Below are 13,987 nucleotides of genomic sequence, written 5' to 3'. Positions count from 1 at the left end.
GAATAAAACACAACTGAAGAGAAGACACTGATTATTTTCCTATAACAGCATGTCCCCAAGTGTTCTATTCCTCTTATACAACAGCAATTTACCAACAATTACACTGATTAAGACTGAGAATACCATCAGCCTAGAAACTCTGTTGGGGAGGTGATATAGTAAAAAAAGCACACAGACAAAGCATGATGTTTTATTTTTTTAAATAAAGCACTAATTTAAGTACTTCAGGAAGATGTAGGTCTTTAGTCGTGGTTTGAAGGCTGCCAGTGACTCAGCTGTTCGGACATCTAGGGGAAGTTCATTCCACCACCTCGGCTCCTGAACAGAGAAGAGTCTCGATGCAGGTCTTCCTTGTAGCCTGAGAGATGGAGGGATCAGTTGAGCAGTGCTAGAGGATCGGAGAGAGCGTGGTGCAGTGTAGGGTGTGATAAGTGCTTTGAGATAAGCAGGTGCTGGTCTGTTTTTGGCTCTGTAGTTGAACATCAGTGTTTTAAATCTGATGCAGCAGCTACAGGAATCCAGTGGAGGGAGCGCAGCAATGGGGTGGTGTGGGAGAACTTAGGAAGGTTGAATTTTGGATCAGTTGCAGAGGATGAATGATGCTCAGAGGCAGACTTGCCAGGAGTGAGGTGCAGTAGTCCAGTCTCGAAATGAGAAGAAACTGAACAAGCACCTGTGTGGCCTGTGTGGAAAGAAATGGACAAATCCTTCTGATGTTATAAAGGAGAATTCGGCATGAGCGTGTCAGATTAGCAATGTGAGAGGAGAAGGATGGTTGAATGTCCGTGGTTACCTCAAGGTTGTGTGCAGTGACCGAAGGTGAAAACAGAGAATTCTCCAGGGAGATTGTAAGATCCTGAGATGGGGATGAATCACCTGGGATGAACAGCAGTTCAGTTTTGGTGGGATTAAGTTTCAGCTGGTGAGTTGTCATCCATGATGAGATGTCTGCCAGACATGCTGAGCTCTGAGCAGAAACATGAGAGTCTGAGGGAGGGAAGGAGAGGATGAGTTGAGTGTCATCTGCATAGCAGTGGTATGAAAACCCATGAGGATATGACCTCACCAAGAGATCGAGTATAGTTACATTTAATGTCGGTGAAACAAGTGAGTTCCTGTTGTCGCTTACGTTATAGCAGCTATAAACACTCGCTCCCTCACCAGCCTCTCTTTATTCTCTCTCTTGAAGTTAATGAGACAAAAAAAACGCAGCTTGTTCCGCATGTTACTGAGAAACCGCAAAGAAGCGTAAACTCCTCTGTCCTGAAGACGTCGGAAAACTTAAAGTTCCAGCTTTACCTCTGACTGTTACAAAGCGCTGACACTGGAGACTCCTTCCATAAACGTTACATAAACACATTTTCCTTGCAGAAAACTTCACCTTATCAATGATTACATGTTTTTTAACCCATTTATACGGAGCGTCCGCTGTACACGTCCCTGTGAATGAGCTGTTACTATAGAAACAATAACGTATTAGAGCGAGTGCATTAATATAAACCTGCGCTACTGTCAGAGCTGCTGTTCTAGAGAATTAATCAACACCTTCTGACCAATCAGAGTCCAGAATTCGACAGCGCTGTGGTGTAAACATCATGATCTGTAGTTTATATTAAAAATGAGAAAGCAGTAACCAAGTATCTGATAGTGAGATAATAATTCTTTATTATTCTTAGACTGAACAGCAATCGTGGTGAGATTATATACATGAGATAAATATAGATTAAAGTAAGTAAAGTGAAATCCGGTTCCTCATTTCTCTTCCTGAGTGAAGTGATACTACACATAATACGCCCATTATGCACACACACACACACACACACACACACACACAGACACACACTGTTTGTTTAAAATGGGTCATTTTTTCATTCAGAGAGTAAACCTGGGTGTGAACACCAGAACTTGGTGTAACATAAGAAGGTTTCAGCACACACACCAACACTGACACACTGAAGAGCAGCCAGAAGGGGAACATCAGGTGAGTTCATTATCTGCTCTTAAATACAAAAGTTAGAATTTTATATATAAAGACGCCTTAAAAATAATGAAATTAAACATTTCTACATTTTAAAAAAACACTATAAATAACAGTAAACAGTAATAAATTAAACAAAGTGAATATTTAACGTGATGATCCTTCACTTTAAAAAGAAAAAGAGTAGTCTCAGGCACAGTTAATGTCTCTGTCTCTATTTTTTATTTTAAACTCTCTATTTTTCCTAAATTTTTATATTTATGCTCATAGTTTTCATAGCTTTATAGTTTCTTTATATTTATGCTTCTCATTTCATAACTTTCTCTTCTCTCTTTTACTTTCTTATCTCTCCTTATAATGTTTATCTTATTGACATTATTTTTACTTCTTGTATTTTATGATTATTACTAAGCACCAGTACACCAAGACACATTCCTTGTACATGTAAACCCACGGTACTCGGCAATAAAGGTGATTCTGGTTCTGATTCTGGTTCTGATTCTGGTGCAGTGTGTGCAGTTTTATAAGGAAATGAGCTGGAAGTGTTACTGAGCATCTTGCAGAAGCAGCCACAGTTCTTCTGGAGACTTTGACTGTCGACTCGCTTCTTATTTCTGCAGCGAAACCCAGCAGCCTTCATTATGTTTTTATCTGAAAAGTGTCTCTTATGGAATCTGCTGCTTTCTTTACTGACGTACAAACATTTTTCTGGAACATTTCATTTTGTGCTGGAAAACTAATGTTTGGAATCTAAAATGTTTTTGTACTGAATCAATAATGTAGAAGTCAGAAAATAAACATCTATAACAAAGTTTGTACTAAACAAATAGGGTGCCAAGACTTTTACACAGTACTGTATATATATAGTATTTACACACACAGTTATAATTTTAAATAAATTATACTTTTTTTAAAATGACGGTAAAATTATACATTTTAAAATGACGGTTATATTTAATATAAATGTTATTTAAATTCGTCAGGATGTTTGATTATTACGTGTAATTTCTTGATGGTGAAATAATTTGTGTTGTTTTATTAATTTTTATTCAGGAATAAATAATGAAGTCCGAATGTCCAGTGGGACGCCGACCGATTCTCCTGGTCCTCGTCACCCTGCTGTGTTTTGAAGGATTGTTCCACATTCTGTACACGCCGTCTGGAAGTTCTCAGTCGTGTAGCGATGAAACGTCGAACCACAACGTCGCTAGAGACGAAGAAGTAGAAGTAGAAGTAGAAGAAGAAGCTCGACGTCCTGCAGACTGGAGGAGAAAGCAGGACCACGACACCGTGGTTTTGATCTGGAGGTGGCCGTTTGGACATCGGGTCAAGCCGGGGTCCTGCAGCGAGATGTTCGACATCGCCGGCTGTCGCTTAACGGACGACTGGAGCGAGTACGACAAGGTTGACGGAGTGATGTTTCATCACAGAGACATCCACAGCAACATCTCCGAGCTGCTGAGGATGAGGAGACCACCGCTGCAGAAGTGGGTGTGGATGAACATGGAGTCTCCTGTGAATTCCCAGAGACAAGCTCGGCTCGACGGGGTGTTCAACCTGACGGCGAGTTATCGCAGAGACTCGGACGTCTGGGTTCCTTACGGGAGAATCGTAGAAGCATCTGAGGAGGACGAAACCTTTCAAATCCCACCGAAGGACAAATTAGTGTGCTGGATCGTCAACAACTGGGACACGCACTTTAAAAGAGTCCGATATTTTTACGAATTAAGGAAACACGTTCCGATACACACGTACGGTGGGGCGTTCGAAAGAAAACTAAGTCTGGAAGAGTATTATAAAATCATGTCCAGCTGTAAATTCTACTTATCGTTCGAGAACTCCATCCATAAAGACTACTTCACAGAAAAGCTGTTTAACCCTCTGAAAGTCGGCACGGTTCCTGTGGTTCTCGGTCCACCCAGGGAGAACTACGAGGATTTCATTCCAGCAGATTCATTCATTCATGTGGACGATTTCAAATCCCCTCAGGAACTGGCAAAACATCTCATATTTCTGGACCAGAACCAGAAGCTGTATGAACAGTTCTTCACCTGGAGACAACACTTCACTGCTAAAGGCTCGTATTTCGGTCTAGAACACGCTTGTCGTATTTGTGATCATATAAAAAGAAACAAAGGCTACAGAGTGTTTAATAATCTCAGTAAATGGTACTGGGGTTAGCTAGCATGTAGCTAACACGACATCAGGAAACTGGAATTCTGGGAAAAAATTTGGATATTAAATAGTCAAAGGTTCTAAATATTTTATTTTTTCATTTCGTTTTTCTTTTATTTCCTCATTAATAGACATTTCATGTTCTCACTTTCCACAACACAGCTAATGACTTTTAAAAAATTAGCAACAAAACTAAACAAAGGAAAAGGCTACAGTGTGTTTAAAAATCGAAGTATACATATTTTAGTTTATTTTTAAGAAGTTCATTTAATAATTAGCAACAAAACTAAACAAAAACACAAGTAAAAGTTAAAAGAATAAATGTAGAAAAGTCTCAAAAAAGTCTTCCTTTTTTTGTAAATTTTTTTAAAGAAATCTCTAAAAGCAAAAGGTACATTTATAAAATGTATAAAATAAATCTTTAAACACAAACAGAAGTGTGTTTAAAAATCCCAGTAAAAGGCACTGGGGTTAGTGTGACATCAGGAAAGTAGAAAAGCGCATGAATTCAGAATCATTTTGGGAAAAATGATGGATATCGACTTGTCAGTGCATGACATGTAGGGTCTGTGTTTTTTATTTTAGATTTTACTTATTTCTTTTATTTTACAGTTCTTTAATTTCTGTGTTAATGTCACTTTTCATGCTAATGACCTCTAAATATTAGCAATAAAGAACAAAGAACAAAGAAAAGTTTAAAAAAAAATCTAGAAAAACAAAATGAAGAACCTGCGTGAACTGTTTTAACTGTTTTAAGTGTTTCTGTGTGAAAGCTACTCGCTGGGAATTTCATCAGAATTCATACATATCCATCAGCTTTATTATTTATATTAGCACATATATTAATAAGAGATTTCGCTATCTACTGGAGTATTGTATATTTACTTTAAATAGATGACAAGCATGATAAATAGCACAGAGTTTACTTTGGACTTATCTCACGGCTGAACTCGCCTCACGGACGCTGATAAAACTGGAACAGGAACCTGTGTGTCAAATATTTAACGATGTCCTCATACATCTGCATTGCCTTGCTTTTCATTTTTTCTTTTTATTTACTCACGCACAAACTTTAACATGCGCTCTGGAACGATTTCTCACGAGCTCTTTGCTCGACGCCTCGCCCTCCTTCGCTCACACGCGTCACGGCACTGAACAGAGGCATAAAGCCCTCAATCACAACTCCATACGTTTTAAATTCTGTTTAAATGCTAATTAACACTTTTGAGTGACTAGCGATTTTTAAAAAAGCGTTGTTATTTGATGGATATATAAGCTGATGTTCCAGTGATTTGCTTCTCTTTCTAGATGTTGCACTATCATTTAGTTATTATTATAAAATAGGAACTGCAACAAACAAGCACTAATAATAATAATAATCCATTGGGGCTGGAATCACGCTGCCCCACGCTCAGGGAAGGAGCAGCAGGCAGGACCGTTAATGGCAGGGTTGCCAGATTGAGGTAATTTAAAAAATACTCCACAGCTCCAAGATCTTGTTTTATAGCAAATATTCAAAATATAAATCTAATCCATTTTCACAAACAGGCAAAGTGTAAGTGCAGTCAGTGTGTCTATGATGAACAGAACCATTTCAGTTGTAAGTTATACTGCAAAGATTCCCACACCACCCCATTGCTGCGCTTCCTCCACTGGCTTGTAGGTCAGGAATGTGTGTTCACCGCAGTGATTTCGTTTCCCTACGCAAAGGCTGATAAAAAAAAAAGACGAAAAGGGCTAGTCTCAGGTTTTTGAGATTTAGCTGATTTAGAGATTTTGCTGAAACTTGGCAACCCTGGGTAATGATATTACCTGTTGTGCGTGTGCCTCATTGGTAACGATAAACACACCTGCTGTAAAGGTGCATCTATTTTTTCACAACAGAAGAGATCCTGCAAATCATCTTATCCTGCAATCCTACCACCTGCCCATTGGATCCAATCCCTTCGACAATGCTCCAGACCATCTCTCAAGACCTCCTCCCCTTCATCACCACTATCATCAATGCCTCCATAACATCTGGTCATGTACCAACTTCATTCAAAAGAGCAAGAGTTATTCCCATCCTGAAGAAACCCACTCTAGATCCCTCTGTCATCAGCAACTACCGACCGGTATCACTTCTCTCTTTTCTTTCTAAAACCCTTGAACGGACTGTCTATAATCAGCTGTCTTGCTGTCTCTCACAGAACAACCTCCAAGATCCCAATCAGTCTGGCTTTAAACCGGCACACTCCACAGAGACTGTCCTTATGGCCGTCACTGAGAAGCTACATGCTGCTAGATCAGCCAAACTGTCTTCAGTCCTCATCCTCCTTCACCTTTCAGCAGCGTTTGACACGGTGAACCACAAGACTCTCCTATCCACCCTCATGATCCTAGGAATTCGTGGTGCAGCATGGCAATGGTTTGCTTCCTACCTGGAAGGTCGGTCATATCAGGTGACATGGAGGGGATCCACATCTGCTCCTCGCAGACTCTCCACTGGTGTCCCACAAGGCTCAGTACTCTGTCCTGTCCTGTTCTCCCTCTATACCCGATCTCTTGGTGCGGTCATATCCTCACATGGGTTTTCATACCACTGCTATGCAGATGACACTCAACTCATCCTCTCCTTCCCTCCCTCAGACTCTCATGTTTCTGCTCGGATATCAGCTTGTCTGGCTGACATCTCATCATGGATGACAACTCACCAGCTGAAACTTAATCCCACCAAAACTGAACTGCTGTTCATCCCATGTGATTCATCCCCATCTCAGGATCTTGCAATTTCCCTAGACAATTCTCTGATCTCTCCTTCGGTTTACTGCACGCAACCTTGGGGTAACCATGGACAATCAATTGTCCTTCTCCTCTCACATTGCTATTCTGAAACGCTCATGTGGATTTCTCCTTTATAACATCAGAAGAATTCGTCCATTTCTTTCCTCACAGGCCACACAGGTGCTTGTTCAGTCCCTTGTCATTTCCAGACTGGACTACTGCGACTCGCTCCTGGCAGCTCTGCCTCTGAGCGCCATTCGTCCTCTGCAACTGATCCAGAAAGCAGCTGCATGATTGGTTTTCAACCTTTCTAAGTTCTCCCACACCACCCCATTGCTACGCTCCTTCCACTGGCTTCCTGTAGCTGCTGCATCAGATTTAAAACACTGATGCTCGCCTACAAAGCTAAAAACGGACCAGCACCCACTTATCTCAAAGCTTTTATCACACCTCGAGCGCCACCATGCTCCCTCCGATCCTCTAGCACTGCTCGACTGGTCCCTCCATCTCTCAGGGTACAAGGAAGACCTGCATCGAGACTCTTCTCTGTTCTGGCACCAAGGTGGTGGAATGAACTTCCCCTAGATGTCCGAACAGCTGAGTCACTGGCAGCCTTCAAACCACGTCTAAAGACCTACATCTTCAAGTACTTAAATTAGCTGAGTTTTGGACTGATGGGATTCCTAGTTTGTGACCTAGTGAGCCAGTACCAGAATGTATTTTTGATAGACACTATTTGAAAGCACTATTGTTCTGGATAAGGGCATCTGCCAAATGCCGTAAGTGTAACTGTAAAGATTAGGAGAGGTGAAGGGGGATTATGGAGTGGAGAATGTTTGTAGGTCAGGAATGTGTGTTCACCGCAGTGATTTCGTTTCCCTACGCAAAGGCTGATAAAAAAAAAAGACGAAAAGGGCTAGTCTCAGGTTTTTGAGATTTAGCTGATTTAGAGATTTTGCTGAAACTTGGCAACCCTGGGTAATGATATTACCTGTTGTGCGTGTGCCTCATTGGTAACGATAAACACACCTGCTGTAAAGGTGCATCTATTTTTTCACAACAGAAGAGATCCTGCAAATCATCTTATCCTGCAATCCTACCACCTGCCCATTGGATCCAATCCCTTCGACAATGCTCCAGACCATCTCTCAAGACCTCCTCCCCTTCATCACCACTATCATCAATGCCTCCATAACATCTGGTCATGTACCAACTTCATTCAAAAGAGCAAGAGTTATTCCCATCCTGAAGAAACCCACTCTAGATCCCTCTGTCATCAGCAACTACCGACCGGTATCACTTCTCTCTTTTCTTTCTAAAACCCTTGAACGGACTGTCTATAATCAGCTGTCTTGCTGTCTCTCACAGAACAACCTCCAAGATCCCAATCAGTCTGGCTTTAAACCGGCACACTCCACAGAGACTGCCCTTCTGGCCGTCACTGAGAAGCTACATGCTGCTAGATCAGCCAAACTGTCTTCAGTCCTCATCCTCCTTCACCTTTCAGCAGCGTTTGACACGGTGAACCACAAGACTCTCCTATCCACCCTCATGATCCTAGGAATTCGTGGTGCAGCATGGCAATGGTTTGCTTCCTACCTGGAAGGTCGGTCATATCAGGTGACATGGAGGGGATCCACATCTGCTCCTCGCAGACTCTCCACTGGTGTCCCACAAGGCTCAGTACTCTGTCCTGTCCTGTTCTCCCTCTATACCCGATCTCTTGGTGCGGTCATATCCTCACATGGGTTTTCATACCACTGCTATGCAGATGACACTCAACTCATCCTCTCCTTCCCTCCCTCAGACTCTCATGTTTCTGCTCGGATATCAGCTTGTCTGGCTGACATCTCATCATGGATGACAACTCACCAGCTGAAACTTAATCCCACCAAAACTGAACTGCTGTTCATCCCATGTGATTCATCCCCATCTCAGGATCTTGCAATTTCCCTAGACAATTCTCTGATCTCTCCTTCGGTTTACTGCACGCAACCTTGGGGTAACCATGGACAATCAATTGTCCTTCTCCTCTCACATTGCTATTCTGAAACGCTCATGTGGATTTCTCCTTTATAACATCAGAAGAATTCGTCCATTTCTTTCCTCACAGGCCACACAGGTGCTTGTTCAGTCCCTTGTCATTTCCAGACTGGACTACTGCGACTCGCTCCTGGCAGCTCTGCCTCTGAGCGCCATTCGTCCTCTGCAACTGATCCAGAAAGCAGCTGCATGATTGGTTTTCAACCTTTCTAAGTTCTCCCACACCACCCCATTGCTACGCTCCTTCCACTGGCTTCCTGTAGCTGCTGCATCAGATTTAAAACACTGATGCTCGCCTACAAAGCTAAAAACGGACCAGCACCCACTTATCTCAAAGCTTTTATCACACCTCGAGCGCCACCATGCTCCCTCCGATCCTCTAGCACTGCTCGACTGGTCCCTCCATCTCTCAGGGTACAAGGAAGACCTGCATCGAGACTCTTCTCTGTTCTGGCACCAAGGTGGTGGAATGAACTTCCCCTAGATGTCCGAACAGCTGAGTCACTGGCAGCCTTCAAACCACGTCTAAAGACCTACATCTTCAAGTACTTAAATTAGCTGAGTTTTGGACTGATGGGATTCCTAGTTTGTGACCTAGTGAGCCAGTACCAGAATGTATTTTTGATAGACACTATTTGAAAGCACTATTGTTCTGGATAAGGGCATCTGCCAAATGCCGTAAGTGTAACTGTAAAGATTAGGAGAGGTGAAGGGGGATTATGGAGTGGAGAATGTTTGTAGGTCAGGAATGTGTGTTCACCGCAGTGATTTCGTTTCCCTACGCAAAGGCTGATAAAAAAAAAAGACGAAAAGGGCTAGTCTCAGGTTTTTGAGATTTAGCTGATTTAGAGATTTTGCTGAAACTTGGCAACCCTGGGTAATGATATTACCTGTTGTGCGTGTGCCTCATTGGTAACGATAAACACACCTGCTGTAAAGGTGCATCTATTTTTTCACAACAGAAGAGATCCTGCAAATCATCTTATCCTGCAATCCTACCACCTGCCCATTGGATCCAATCCCTTCGACAATGCTCCAGACCATCTCTCAAGACCTCCTCCCCTTCATCACCACTATCATCAATGCCTCCATAACATCTGGTCATGTACCAACTTCATTCAAAAGAGCAAGAGTTATTCCCATCCTGAAGAAACCCACTCTAGATCCCTCTGTCATCAGCAACTACCGACCGGTATCACTTCTCTCTTTTCTTTCTAAAACCCTTGAACGGACTGTCTATAATCAGCTGTCTTGCTGTCTCTCACAGAACAACCTCCAAGATCCCAATCAGTCTGGCTTTAAACCGGCACACTCCACAGAGACTGCCCTTCTGGCCGTCACTGAGAAGCTACATGCTGCTAGATCAGCCAAACTGTCTTCAGTCCTCATCCTCCTTCACCTTTCAGCAGCGTTTGACACGGTGAACCACAAGACTCTCCTATCCACCCTCATGATCCTAGGAATTCGTGGTGCAGCATGGCAATGGTTTGCTTCCTACCTGGAAGGTCGGTCATATCAGGTGACATGGAGGGGATCCACATCTGCTCCTCGCAGACTCTCCACTGGTGTCCCACAAGGCTCAGTACTCTGTCCTGTCCTGTTCTCCCTCTATACCCGATCTCTTGGTGCGGTCATATCCTCACATGGGTTTTCATACCACTGCTATGCAGATGACACTCAACTCATCCTCTCCTTCCCTCCCTCAGACTCTCATGTTTCTGCTCGGATATCAGCTTGTCTGGCTGACATCTCATCATGGATGACAACTCACCAGCTGAAACTTAATCCCACCAAAACTGAACTGCTGTTCATCCCATGTGATTCATCCCCATCTCAGGATCTTGCAATTTCCCTAGACAATTCTCTGATCTCTCCTTCGGTTTACTGCACGCAACCTTGGGGTAACCATGGACAATCAATTGTCCTTCTCCTCTCACATTGCTATTCTGAAACGCTCATGTGGATTTCTCCTTTATAACATCAGAAGAATTCGTCCATTTCTTTCCTCACAGGCCACACAGGTGCTTGTTCAGTCCCTTGTCATTTCCAGACTGGACTACTGCAACTCGCTCCTGGCAGCTCTGCCTCTGAGCGCCATTCGTCCTCTGCAACTGATCCAGAAAGCAGCTGCATGATTGGTTTTCAACCTTTCTAAGTTCTCCCACACCACCCCATTGCTACGCTCCTTCCACTGGCTTCCTGTAGCTGCTGCATCAGATTTAAAACACTGATGCTCGCCTACAAAGCTAAAAACGGACCAGCACCCACTTATCTCAAAGCTTTTATCACACCTCGAGCGCCACCATGCTCCCTCCGATCCTCTAGCACTGCTCGACTGGTCCCTCCATCTCTCAGGGTACAAGGAAGACCTGCATCGAGACTCTTCTCTGTTCTGGCACCAAGGTGGTGGAATGAACTTCCCCTAGATGTCCGAACAGCTGAGTCACTGGCAGCCTTCAAACCACGTCTAAAGACCTACATCTTCAAGTACTTAAATTAGCTGAGTTTTGGACTGATGGGATTCCTAGTTTGTGACCTAGTGAGCCAGTACCAGAATGTATTTTTGATAGACACTATTTGAAAGCACTATTGTTCTGGATAAGGGCATCTGCCAAATGCCGTAAGTGTAACTGTAAAGATTAGGAGAGGTGAAGGGGGATTATGGAGTGGAGAATGTTTGTAGGTCAGGAATGTGTGTTCACCGCAGTGATTTCGTTTCCCTACGCAAAGGCTGATAAAAAAAAAAGACGAAAAGGGCTAGTCTCAGGTTTTTGAGATTTAGCTGATTTAGAGATTTTGCTGAAACTTGGCAACCCTGGGTAATGATATTACCTGTTGTGCGTGTGCCTCATTGGTAACGATAAACACACCTGCTGTAAAGGTGCATCTATTTTTTCACAACAGAAGAGATCCTGCAAATCATCTTATCCTGCAATCCTACCACCTGCCCATTGGATCCAATCCCTTCGACAATGCTCCAGACCATCTCTCAAGACCTCCTCCCCTTCATCACCACTATCATCAATGCCTCCATAACATCTGGTCATGTACCAACTTCATTCAAAAGAGCAAGAGTTATTCCCATCCTGAAGAAACCCACTCTAGATCCCTCTGTCATCAGCAACTACCGACCGGTATCACTTCTCTCTTTTCTTTCTAAAACCCTTGAACGGACTGTCTATAATCAGCTGTCTTGCTGTCTCTCACAGAACAACCTCCAAGATCCCAATCAGTCTGGCTTTAAACCGGCACACTCCACAGAGACTGCCCTTCTGGCCGTCACTGAGAAGCTACATGCTGCTAGATCAGCCAAACTGTCTTCAGTCCTCATCCTCCTTCACCTTTCAGCAGCGTTTGACACGGTGAACCACAAGACTCTCCTATCCACCCTCATGATCCTAGGAATTCGTGGTGCAGCATGGCAATGGTTTGCTTCCTACCTGGAAGGTCGGTCATATCAGGTGACATGGAGGGGATCCACATCTGCTCCTCGCAGACTCTCCACTGGTGTCCCACAAGGCTCAGTACTCTGTCCTGTCCTGTTCTCCCTCTATACCCGATCTCTTGGTGCGGTCATATCCTCACATGGGTTTTCATACCACTGCTATGCAGATGACACTCAACTCGTCCTCTCCTTCCCTCCCTCAGACTCTCATGTTTCTGCTCGGATATCAGCTTGTCTGGCTGACATCTCATCATGGATGACAACTCACCAGCTGAAACTTAATCCCACCAAAACTGAACTGCTGTTCATCCCATGTGATTCATCCCCATCTCAGGATCTTGCAATTTCCCTAGACAATTCTCTGATCTCTCCTTCGGTTTACTGCACGCAACCTTGGGGTAACCATGGACAATCAATTGTCCTTCTCCTCTCACATTGCTATTCTGAAACGCTCATGTGGATTTCTCCTTTATAACATCAGAAGAATTCGTCCATTTCTTTCCTCACAGGCCACACAGGTGCTTGTTCAGTCCCTTGTCATTTCCAGACTGGACTACTGCGACTCGCTCCTGGCAGCTCTGCCTCTGAGCGCCATTCGTCCTCTGCAACTGATCCAGAAAGCAGCTGCATGATTGGTTTTCAACCTTTCTAAGTTCTCCCACACCACCCCATTGCTACGCTCCTTCCACTGGCTTCCTGTAGCTGCTGCATCAGATTTAAAACACTGATGCTCGCCTACAAAGCTAAAAACGGACCAGCACCCACTTATCTCAAAGCTTTTATCACACCTCGAGCGCCACCATGCTCCCTCCGATCCTCTAGCACTGCTCGACTGGTCCCTCCATCTCTCAGGGTACAAGGAAGACCTGCATCGAGACTCTTCTCTGTTCTGGCACCAAGGTGGTGGAATGAACTTCCCCTAGATGTCCGAACAGCTGAGTCACTGGCAGCCTTCAAACCACGTCTAAAGACCTACATCTTCAAGTACTTAAATTAGCTGAGTTTTGGACTGATGGGATTCCTAGTTTGTGACCTAGTGAGCCAGTACCAGAATGTATTTTTGATAGACACTATTTGAAAGCACTATTGTTCTGGATAAGGGCATCTGCCAAATGCCGTAAGTGTAACTGTAAAGATTAGGAGAGGTGAAGGGGGATTATGGAGTGGAGAATGTTTGTAGGTCAGGAATGTGTGTTCACCGCAGTGATTTCGTTTCCCTACGCAAAGGCTGATAAAAAAAAAAGACGAAAAGGGCTAGTCTCAGGTTTTTGAGATTTAGCTGATTTAGAGATTTTGCTGAAACTTGGCAACCCTGGGTAATGATATTACCTGTTGTGCGTGTGCCTCATTGGTAACGATAAACACACCTGCTGTAAAGGTGCATCTATTTTTTCACAACAGAAGAGATCCTGCAAATCATCTTATCCTGCAATCCTACCACCTGCCCATTGGATCCAATCCCTTCGACAATGCTCCAGACCATCTCTCAAGACCTCCTCCCCTTCATCACCACTATCATCAATGCCTCCATAACATCTGGTCATGTACCAACTTCATTCAAAAGAGCAAGAGTTATTCCCATC

General features: G+C 43.6%; 1 protein-coding gene across 1 annotated transcript; it reads left to right on the top strand.

Annotated features, from left to right (window-relative positions):
- Positions 1 to 1,790: 1,790 nt before the first annotated feature.
- LOC113523898 (4-galactosyl-N-acetylglucosaminide 3-alpha-L-fucosyltransferase 9-like) lies at positions 1,791 to 6,026 on the top strand. Its single transcript, XM_026909959.3, has 2 exons — positions 1,791 to 1,981; positions 3,032 to 6,026. Exon 2 carries the CDS (start codon positions 3,041 to 3,043, stop codon positions 4,157 to 4,159), a length of 1,119 nt encoding a protein of 372 aa, XP_026765760.3. The 5' UTR covers positions 1,791 to 1,981; positions 3,032 to 3,040; the 3' UTR covers positions 4,160 to 6,026.
- Positions 6,027 to 13,987: the final 7,961 nt, after the last annotated feature.

The sequence above is a fragment of the Pangasianodon hypophthalmus genome, chromosome 9 (genome assembly GCF_027358585.1).
Source record: "Pangasianodon hypophthalmus isolate fPanHyp1 chromosome 9, fPanHyp1.pri, whole genome shotgun sequence".
Lineage (NCBI taxonomy): Eukaryota > Metazoa > Chordata > Actinopteri > Siluriformes > Pangasiidae > Pangasianodon > Pangasianodon hypophthalmus.
Note: the sequence above shows the minus strand (reverse complement) of the source record. Positions and strands in the feature narration are given on the sequence as shown.